General features: G+C 34.8%; 1 protein-coding gene across 3 annotated transcripts in view; it reads left to right on the top strand.

The window, feature by feature from the left end:
• GCFC2 (GC-rich sequence DNA-binding factor 2) overlaps window positions 1-8,868 on the top strand; it is a 75,977-nt gene extending 67,109 nt beyond the window's left edge. For 2 of the 3 annotated variants that reach the window (XM_018055289.1, XM_018055288.1), the window contains exons 14-17: window positions 1,524-1,590; window positions 3,383-3,529; window positions 7,778-7,902; window positions 8,723-8,868. In XM_018055289.1, coding sequence (XP_017910778.1) covers window positions 1,524-1,590; window positions 3,383-3,529; window positions 7,778-7,902; window positions 8,723-8,843 — 460 coding nt within the window. In that variant the 3' untranslated portion in view covers window positions 8,844-8,868. The remainder of the gene's footprint in view (window positions 1-1,523; window positions 1,591-3,382; window positions 3,530-7,777; window positions 7,903-8,722) is intronic. The other variant, XM_018055291.1, reaches the window with a different exon arrangement.

Below are 11,474 nucleotides of genomic sequence, written 5' to 3' on the forward strand. Positions count from 1 at the left end.
TATATAAAATGGACATTAAATTAATGCCTATCTCATAGGAGACTGTGAAGATGAAGAGAGTGCTTAGAATAATGCCTGACACGGAAAGCTCAAAATAAGGCCTGGAACATCACTGAGGGGCCAGAAACCACATCTTTGAAATATATATATACTTCTAAATGATCAGACAAGGAGTATTTGATGCATATTGGTAGATTTGCTAAGAAAGCATTAATTGTAGTAATGGATTATGGACTGAAGCTCACTCTACAGTGAGTACTCACATGATCAAAGAGTTCTATGGAAAAGAAAAATGAACTAAGCTTGCTAGTTAATTTGAATCCTGAAAAGATGCCTGCATGTAAAAATTCACCCCAATTAAGGTTTGTTGACTTCCCAGATTGCTCAGTGGTAAAGAAACCACCTGCTAATGCAGGAAATGCAGGTTCAGTCCCTAGGTTGGGAAGATGCCCTGGAGGAGGAAATGGCAACCCACTCCAGTATTCTTGCCTGGGAAATCCCATGGACAGAGGCACTTGGCAGACTACCTTCTGTGGGGTCACAAAAGAGTCAGACCTGATTTAGCAACTAAACAACAACAATTAAGATTTGTAATGTTTTAGAGCCTTCAGGGCTCCCCTGATGGCTCAGTTGGTAAAGAATCCATCTGCGATGCGGGAGACCTGGGTTTGATTCCCTGGGTTTGGAAGATCCCCTGAAGAAGGGAAAGGCTACCCACTCCAGTATTCTGGTCCAGATAATTCCATGGACTGTATAGTCCTTGAGGTCGCAAAGAGTCAGACATGACTGAGCGACTTTCACTTTCAGTGTTTTAGGTAACTAATATATCTGCACAGTTAAAAAGTAAGAATGTGTATTTAAAGTTTTTACTAATGTTTAGAATGAAAAGTCTTATTCTCTCCTGCTCGTGACTTCCATCCACCCAGTTTTTGCCTTCTTTTCTGTACACATGCAAGAATACTTACTGTTGGTAATTTGTTTTTTTTACGTTTTTGGAATTTCTCTCTGCAATTAGAATTAAATACTTTAGATAGAATTTTAATACTTACAATGCAATTAGAATTAATCTTATTTCCCCCTCTTTTTTATAGCAAAGTAAGTATATTATAGTCACAACCATTGTTTTGTGCCTTACTTTGACTTAGTACATCTTTGAGATCTTTTTGTATCATCCACAGATGTTTCTCATGCTTTTTCAACTGTACAATATGCCATTATATGGCCAAATTGTAGTTGATGAACATGTAAGCAGTAAACCTTTACAGTGTTGTGAACAATTTTATGGACATAGTATCCTGTACATGTGCAAATGTATCTATAGAAGGCATTCTCAAACATGGATTTGTTGAGTAAGAGTGTACATACATTAGTAATTTTATTAGATATCACCAGAGCACCTTCAATTATATTGTTAAGACTTAGTTTGGTTGATTAAAAAAAAAAAAGTAACCATTCAGTTCTTTAAACTCTGTATCTGAAAGATGAACAGTTATTTGCATTTTCTTTCTTTTGCTTTAAATTAGTGCTGTAGAAAACAGAACATCACCACATGCAAAGTTTCAAGAAAGACAGTTCTGGTCAGGTCTAAAGGTAAGCAGAAAACTGCAAAAATAAAAAAATTTTTTCTTTCCATAAAAGTTTACTATATAATGACGATCAGAAAAATTCTTCTGTAAAGGACCAGACAGTAAGTATTTTAAGTTTTTGTAGGTCGTATAATGTCTGTTGAACTGTTCAGCTCTGTTACTGTAGTGCAAGCAGTCATAGACAATATGTAAATAAATGAGCATGTCTGTGTTTCAGTAAAACTTTATGGACACTGAAATTTGACTGTCATATAATTTTCATGTCTTAAAGTACTCTATTTTTCAATCATTTAAAATTATAAAAGCCATTCTTAGTTCACCAACTCTATGAAAACAGAACATAAGCTGGATTTAACTCACAGGCCATAGTTCTCTAACCTGAGACTAATCTAAACAGTAAAGGATGAAATTGGTGCTGAATCAGTGGCAATGGGGACAGTAAGGAAAAGAGTGTTTCAAAAGATTTCTAGGATGAAGCATCAAAAGAACCCAATGACTGATTACAGAATTAATCCTGCTGTGAAGAATGTAGAGTGCTAGCCAAGTTTCTGACTTTGGCACCCTATTAACTTACGGTGGCATTCTTTGAGGGCATTGGCGAAGGAAGAAAAGGTTTGGAAGGAAAGATAAGTGGACATAATGGATGTAAGATATCTTTGGGATAAAGGGAGGCACTTGAATACATGAGTCTGAATTACAGGAGACAGATCTGAGCTGGAGATTTGGGAGTCAGTCACATTTAGGCAGTGTTTGGAGGCATGGTCATGAATGACAACCCCTGAGCAGAAGAAGCAGTGGGCAGACAAAGTGAAGTCTTCAGACAGGCCTTACGAATAAGCTGTTAAACTAAGAATGGTCACAAGAGAGTGGCATCAGAAAACTAAATGAAGGGCTTTTGAGAACAAAGTATTAATGCCGCTGAAGAGAATTAGAAGGAAGACTGAAAATGTTTACTGGGTTTCACAATTACAAGGTGAGACGCTTTACCCTCTGAGCCACCAGGGAAGCCCATAATTATAAGGTCATGAATGACCTCAGCAAGAATAGTTTTGATAGGGTGAATCAATACTTGTCATACGGTTGGGTCAGGAAAAAGGCTTTTCAGGAAGAGGCAGCAACATCAACAATGACATTGTGAAAAAGCACTGCATGTTAGTACAACAAGATGTAGTTTAGCACTTACGTAATAAATTTAGTAATGGAAAGAAGATGGAAGCTACCATAAAATTCACATAAAGATCTGCATTTACAGGAGAGGAATGCAACCCATATTATTTTGATTAGAATTTTATTAGAGTTTCTTAAAAGGATTTCACCCAAAATATCTCCAAACTCACAGGTTATTATTAATCTTATTTTCTATATTAGAGCAGTGAGGTTCTCAGGTTTGATTGATTTCTCAAGGTCACATATGGGTAACAATACAACTGGCTTTAACATCACTGCTTTTATGAATCCTGGGGTCCTGCAGTCTTATATCTGATGGCCCCAGCCTCCAAGAGAGAACTGATTGAGAAGGAAGATTATTGATCTGGAAAAGCTTCAGCAAGGTAATTTGAAATAGATTTTGAGCAATTATCCTAAAAGAAAAGGAAGATAGGATGAAGAAATATGTGCAGGTTGAAAAGAATCAAGTGTTTACTCAGAAATGTTTTCTATTCTAAAATTGATGGTCCCAACAGTGCTAATTGTGGTGAGAGTTTTACAGTTTGACCAGCTTTTTGTTTGTTGGAGACTATTACAGTTTTCCTTTGGAGAAAAGGTACATAGTCACTTGAAATTTTGTTGTATTTTAGCTCTTCGGCAATATTCTTCTTTGGAATGAACTCCTCCCAGAAGACACCTTGCAAGAGTTAGGACTAGGGAAGCTGCTGAATCGTTACCTTATTATAGCTCTTGTCAATGCCATACCTGGCCCAGATGTTGTTAAAAAGTGCAGCCAGGTATGTTGTATAGAAATCGATCATCATTTTATCATTTTTAAAAGTTATTAAAATTTTATAAATAATTTAAATTGTGTTGCTTATAATAACAAATTAATTTAACAGACTAGAAATCCAGGAGAATCCAATATTTAAAAATTAGTATACTGGTTAACTATTTACAAAATGACTGTTAGAGCCTCACCTCTCACTTAAATACCAATGTAAATTATAGCTAAAGTAAAAAATTTAAGTGTAAAAAAATAAAACTATAAAATATTGTACTAGGAAGATAAATGACTATACCTGATGTTAAGGGAGTCCTTTCTGAACGTTAGTGCAAAAAAAAAAAAAAAATGGTGAGAAAAGGTAATAGATTTGATAAGATTTTGGTCAACCAAAAAACATTAAACAGAAAGGTATCAGGACTGTAAAAAGGATTGCATTTGAGTCAGTTCTAATGAGTGGATCAGCCCAGAGCCTATTACACAGAGTGAAGTAAGTCAGAAAGAGAAAGACAAATATTGTATATTAACACATATATATGGAATCTAGAAAGATGGTACTGATAATCCTATGGGTGGGACAGCAAAGGAGACACAAAATTACTTTACAATATTGTATTGGTTTTGCCATACATCAACATGAAGTATTCGAGACAGCAAAAAAGACACAGATGTATAGGACAGACTTTTGGATTCAGTGAGAGAAGGAGAGGGTGAGATGATTTGAGAAAATAGCACTGAAAAATGTACATTGCCAAACAACAGGAATTTAATGTCTGACACAGGGTACTCTGTGACAACCTGGAGGGATGGGATAGGGTGGGGCAGGAAGTGGATAGGGGGTTTAGGATGGAGGGGACCCATGTATACCCCTGGCCCACTCATTGGTGTATTGATGTATGGCAAAAACCATCACAATATTGTAATTATCCTCCAATTAAATAAATAAAGGTAGCAGGATTGTTTGATTATTGTTAAAACTCGAAGATGGGTTTATTGGGCTCACTATACCTGTTCTTCCCTCGTGGCTTCCCTTGTGGCCCAGGCAGTAAAGAATCTGCCTGCAGTGTAGGAAACCTGGGTTTGATCCCTGGGTTGGGAAGATCCCCTGGAGGAGGGCATGGCAACCCACTCCAGTATTCTTGACTGGAAAATCCTCATGGAAGAGGAGCCTGGTGGCCTACAGTCCATGGATCACAAAACAGTTGGACACGACTGAGCACATACTTATTCTTTCTCTTGTTGTTTATGTTTGGAATTTTCTATAATAAAAAGTTAAATAGAAAGAAAGTTGAAAACAGAAATAAGTTATAATGTGCATAACAAGGATAAATACCCACATTTTTTTAAAAGCTCTCTACAAATCTGTACACAATTTGAATGTACTTATTGAAAATGACCAAAAGGCAAAGCAATCCCCCCCCGAAAAAGAATATGCCAAAATAACCTCTAAACATGTTGAAAATATTAATAGTAATAATTAATATAATATAATAGTATTAATTAATATTATCAGAGAATTGTAAATAATTCAGTAAGGATTTTTTTTTTTGCTGTTATTTTCATTGTAATTCCGGTATTGTCATAAGCACAGGGAAACAATAGCCCCACATCTGTCCAGGAACATCATTCATCTAGAAAGTGTGGAGAGGCAAGTCTGGGAAATAGTTTCTGCACTGTGGGAAGAGGAATACAACTCTGGAGACTCTTTTGGCACAATCGATATAAAACCTTTAAAGTTCATACCCTTTTAGGGAACTTCCCTAGTGATTCAGTGATTGAGAATCTACCTTCCAATGCAGGGGACTTGAGTTCAGTCCCTTGTCAGGGAACTAAGATCCCAAGCCTATGTGCCACAACTAGAGAGCCTGCATTAGAGAACAATTAGAGAACATTAGAGCCACAATTAGAGAAGCGTCCACCACAACAAAGAACCATCAGCCAAAATTAAAAAAAAGTCCACATACTTTTACATAGCAATTTTGCTTCTAGGAAATTATCCTAAGGTAAAAAATCAATGGACGTAATTTTCTAAGAATGTGGGAAAATATTTATATTCTTATATAAGGTTTTTTTTTTTAGTATACATGTATATGTAATGTTAGATAGCAGTTCCTGAAAGTGTGAAAGTCAGTCGTATCCGACTCTTTGCAACCCCATAGACTGTACAATTCATGGAATTCTCCAGGCAAGAGAAGAGTAGAGTGGAGTGGGTAGCCTTTCCCTTTTCCAGGAGATCTCCTAACCCAGGGATCGAACCAGGTCTCCCACATTGCAGGTGGATTCTTCACTAGCTGAGTCACGAGGGAAGCCCTAAGGCTTCTTCCCAACCCAGGGATTGAAGCCGGGTCTCCCACATTGCAGGCATATTCGTTACCAGCTGAGCCACAAGAGAAGCCCAGGAATACTGGAGTGGGTAGGCTATCCCTTCTCCAGGGGATCTTCCTGACCCAGGAATCAAACTAGGGTCTCTGCATTGCAGGCAGATTCCTAGACAATTCCTGTCCAGCAGTTCCTAGACAATGATTATTTTCCCAGCTATGGTTTTTGTATTGTGTAGTTTTTAACTACATTATTCATCAGATAGTTCAATCTTCATCCATCCTGTTGTGTTTCAGATTTCAGTTTAGTTCTCTTTGACCAGAAACTCTACTATGCAGTAGAGGATATATGACATTCTCTTCACAGTTTGTGGCTGGAAAACCAGATCAAAACAGTGTGGCTTTAAGTCCCAGGATCATTTATGGGAAAGCTAGATAGTTCCTTCAGAATTTTATTGAGCCTTGTGATACAAAACAAGGGAAAAGCAAGTGTAAATGACATTAAATTCCAGATCAGTTAAGAGCTGGTTTTAAAACTAAAAAGATAGAGTTTGTATAACAAGACTTATAGGACTTTCTGCCTTAGGCCACTAGTGTTATCTGTTTTTTCTAGATAATTGAAAAAAGTGATTAAGAAATAGAATAAATCATTTTCAACTGTGTTTTCCCTGTTGACCAACTAGATTTATTTTAGAAAACATGCATTCCAGAACTTTCTTTTAATGTATTTTATTATATATATAGAGTACAACTTTCTACTTTCTAGAGGTACATACTGATCCTGACCTTAGCAACTAACATAACCAAGAATTTCGTTAGAGAGTATGATCTCAGATTTTTCCTTGCTCCCATTCTCTCTCCTTTTTAAAAAAAAAATTCTTCCTTCTCCAAAAAGGAAGTTTTCCTTTTTGTTTACATTTTTTGTTTTTTTCTAAAACTTTTTCCCCAAGTCATGTATTACCTTTAGCATGATGATAGTAAGTGTTGTTTGAGAGGTTTTGTCCCCCAAAAGAAACAAATGAATGCACATATATTGACTCCTCCTGCTGCCGCTGACATTTAAAGCAGTGTATTAAATTAGAAGAAAACTGTAATATATTTTTTATACAGTGTATCTTAGAATGACCTTGATTTCTTAACTCTAATTTATTCATATAGGTTATACACAAAGTCATCTAATGTCATATTGTGAAATCACACTAAATATACCTATTTTATACAGTTGACCTTTGAATAGCACAGATTTAAGCTGCATGGGTCCACTTCTATGTGGATTTTTTTTCAATAAATATCAGCACATACCAGAGTACTTCACAATCCACAGTTGGTTAAACTTGTGGATGCAGAACCACAGATATGTAGGGCCAACTGTAAAGTTAATACACTGATTTTTATCTGTGCATAGGTCACTGTCCCTAACTCCCTGCATTGTTAAAGGGCTAAATGTAGGTTTGTTAACTAAGTGTTTTGTGTCTACACATATCTGGTGTTTAGTTATAGATTATGTTTTGTACAATTTAATCACTCAGGAATAGAGAGTAATGAAAGTATTACAAGTACTAGTAAGTATTTATAAAGAGTAGTCTCCTTTAAGCTTTCGGTATCCAAATATGATTTTTTTTAAAGTATAAAACCTTAACAAAGAAAGGGGAAATTCTCAAAAGTTATTTAATCATGAATAAAAGAATATGGAAGAATAATACAACCAACATGAGTAGTGCGTGTGTCAAAGTTGTTCAGTCGTGTCTGAGTGTTTGTGACCCCATGGACTATACAGTTCATGGAATTCTCCAGGCCAGAATACTAGAGTGGTTAGCCTTTCCCTTCTCCAGGGGATCTTCCAAGGAATCTTAACATGAGTAGTATAAGGATTAAATGAGATTATGTTAAAGTACTTAGTTAATAACTGTCATTAAAAATCAACCATGTGTTTTGATTATCAGATAGCAGCATATTTACCAGAAAAGTGGTTCCAAAGCTCTGCCATGAGAACATCCATTCCCCAGCTAGAAAATTTCATCCAGTTTTTACTGCAGTCTGCACGTAAATTATCTAGAAATGAAATCAGGTAATGCATATTTTATTTGTACCTCCATAAGCGTTATTTAGGCTTCTGTTCTTGGCAATTTTTAGAAAGATTTGTACTTTACTTTTAAAAATCTGAGACTGTCACTGTAGAATTAGGAGATGTTTTCATATGCAACTTTAGAATCACTCAGTATTTTATACCTCAGGTATATTAGTTCATATGTTTAAATGCAAATCTCTTCCAAAATAAGCACTTCCAAAAAACTGTATCACAGGGGAATTTAGAATTAAAACTGTAAGTCAAAAGCCTTTTATTTAAGCATGTTTTTCATGTCTTTCTAATTTTCCTAGCCGTTTCAAAATCTCAACATTTGTTAAGTATAGATCTGCATCCTGCCATTTACCCAGCAGTGGCTGGATCTCATTCACAGCACTAGATGTTTAAGGACTTGAATACAGTGGTGTTGGCAAACCACCTCAAATCACAAACAAACAAACAAAAAACCCTTAAATTGTAGCATTTGATTATATCTGTGGGATAAATACTTCTACCATGATAGCCCATATAAACTGCTGATAGCAGCACACCACTGTTCAGATTTCTAATGATAGATTTCTTCTGTGCTTTTTCTACTTTTTTATAGTCATTCACATTAAAATTTGCCAGAATATATCCACTAATAGTCTCTGATGGAATTTCATGATTATGTGGAGAAGGTAGCATCTAAATACTTTACGCAGTATATTGTAGATATTGGCATCAGGTAAAGTTTTTGTTTCAGATTAACTACTGATGTTTTGCTGTGCCCTTATACACTGCATTTCTAAGAGGGAAAATGCCCTTTTGTTGTTTTTTTCAGGGATGAAGTCAAAGAAATAATTCTTATTCTGGTGAAAATAAAAGCTTTGAATCAAGCAGAATCCTTCATAGAAGAATATCACCTAGACCATCTTAGATCAGTAATTAAAGAATTTGAATAAACTTTATAGGAAAGTACTAAAATGAGATTTTAATATAGTCACACTTGGCTGTTTTGCTTGTAGAAAAAGAAAAAAAGGTGTTGCCTTTTCTTTATTCCCTAAACCAAAAGCATGGCACTGTGTCCCTCCATTCCCTCCATCTTCTGCCTTCTGGTATCACGAAAGACTGAACCTCCCCTTTATGAGTGTTTGCAGGAATTGAATACACAAGAACAGTAAGAGTTTAACATATTTCCGTTTGATTCTTCTGATGACTTTTCCAGTTTAAGAAAGGACTTGAAGCTTATTGTAGCTGCTTTGGCTTTGCTGAGTCTTCTGGCCTGAACCATAAAAACATCTTTTAGTTCTCTTCATTTTAGCAATCTCTGCTTTTAACTCATTTGTATGAGTTAAAATGAAAATCTTAATTGGAATGAATTACTTATTAAGTATTCTGATTAAGGCATTTTAAAGCTACTAATGGTTGTCAGATTGTGCTTCAGAATCTATACCAGTATATTGTTCTAACACAAGTCTGAGAACAGCCAATGAATCTCTGCCAGCAGTATTTTTTTTCATTTGTACTTAATAGGTGAAAAAAAAATCTTATTTTAATTATTTATATTGACTATTAGAGAGTGACTTCTTGTTTTCTTGGCCATATGTAATTCTTTTTAAAGTATCTTTTTTTCCTTATGGATTTGTAAGAGCTTTATATTTTAAAGATACTGATGGTTTGGCAGTCCAGTGGTTAGGACTCTGTACTTTCACTGCAGAGGGCATGGGTTTGACCCCTGGTCAGGGAATTAAGATCCCACAAGCCACGTAGTATGGCCAAAAATTAAAACAAAACAAAAAGATAACTGACGTTGTGCCCACATTGTTACAGTTTTCCTCATTTGCTGTTTTCTTTAAATTTGTGTATGAGTTTTGGTGTACTAAGTTATTGCTTGTTCGGTAGTTACTACTATTCTTTGTTATGCTTTTCTGTGTGTGTGTCACAGTGGTGGTAGGCTTAGAGAGGAAATAAGTATTTTAAATATTCAGAACATATGATTCATTTTTTAAAACTGTGTGTGATTAAGAATGTGACGTAAGGTCATTGAATCAAAAAGAAATTGAGAACATTTTTCACAGTAAGTTTACTGATAATTTTTCTTAAATCTATTTGTTTAAATAACTTTCAGGAAGTCCTAAATGTATTCTGCAAATTGGTGCCCAAAAGATAAATCAGGAAAAAGTTGATTATATGTCCGGCTTAATAGTTTGAATAAAGAACCAGCCTTTGAACTCTATATGTAGAGTTTAAGCATGTGGCTTCTAACATCATCAACACTAGTTTTGAAGCTGCATGTAATAAATTTTTGCAGACTGGTATGTGATTTCTACTATAGTGAAGATTCATGACTCACTGGTATAAACAGTTTAAAGTTTGTTTTAGTTATACAAATTATACAGAACAGAATCTCATCTAGAAAATTCAAGCCATTGCTAAAAAAAGTCAAGTTTTCTTTCACAATTATTATTCCCAGAAGTAACTGCTGTTTTCACTTTGTTATCCTTTCAGAACTTTTCTCTACTTAAAAAGTATGTACACGTGTCTATACACAGCTTTATTTTTTATATAAGCGGAAAATATTTTATTATTAAATTTATAATTTTTTATTGTTAAAAGTGTACACCTGAAATTTCCCTGTGATTTTTGTCTTTGTAATTAAAAGTGTGTTAGGTGATCCCTTACATTTTTAACTTGGGTAGAGAGATTTCTCTTGCTTTTTGTACAATTGAAAATATTAGAACTACTTTTGAAACTGCAAACTGATTTAAACTCCCAGTAGTTTTGAAATTTCATTATGCTTGGGGTTTGAATCTCAGGATTTTTATCCATCGTATACTGTAACTAAGTATATTCAAAAACATTTGTGAAGATTGCCTAATCCTCAATGCAGAGTTCTTGTTTGTTTTTTTTTCCTGTTACTGTGAAATGGATGAAGAAATGGAATGGAATGAAGAAGAGAAACGCCAACTAACAAAAACAAACCTTTGAGTTAACAACTTACCTCACACCTCAGTTCTTTCTCTGGATTTTTTCAGGTTTTTGTTCACTTAAAGTAAAATTTTTACAGACTCAGATAAATTACCTTTGGGTTTTACTTTTTTATATGGCTTTTAGGAACTTTTCAGTGGCCATGAAAATATACCTCAGAACAGTTGGGTTATTTTACGTAGATGAATCTATAAAATCTGAAAAAGATATTACAACAAAATAGACCAATATTCCTCATGAATAAATATAGAAATAAAAGTCCTTCAAATACTAGCAAACTGAACCCAACAATATATAAAAAGGAAAATAATAATACATTATGACCAAATAGGTTTTATTCCAGGAAGAGAAGTTCGGCTTAACATTAGAAATTTAATCAGTATAACTCACCTATGAACAGAATAAAAGAGGAAAAACATACGATTATCCAGTGATTACAGAAAAAGCATTGGACAAAATTCAACATCCTTTCCCAGTACAAAAACAAGAATATAAATTATTTAATAAAGAGCATCTGGAAAAGAACATCCATATTTAGCATCATACTTAATAGTAAAGTATTAATGCAGGGAGGTCTCCTCTCACCTTTTCTGCTCAGCATTGTT

This window comes from Capra hircus, chromosome 11, assembly GCF_001704415.2.
Source record: "Capra hircus breed San Clemente chromosome 11, ASM170441v1, whole genome shotgun sequence".
NCBI classification, from domain to species: domain Eukaryota; kingdom Metazoa; phylum Chordata; class Mammalia; order Artiodactyla; family Bovidae; genus Capra; species Capra hircus.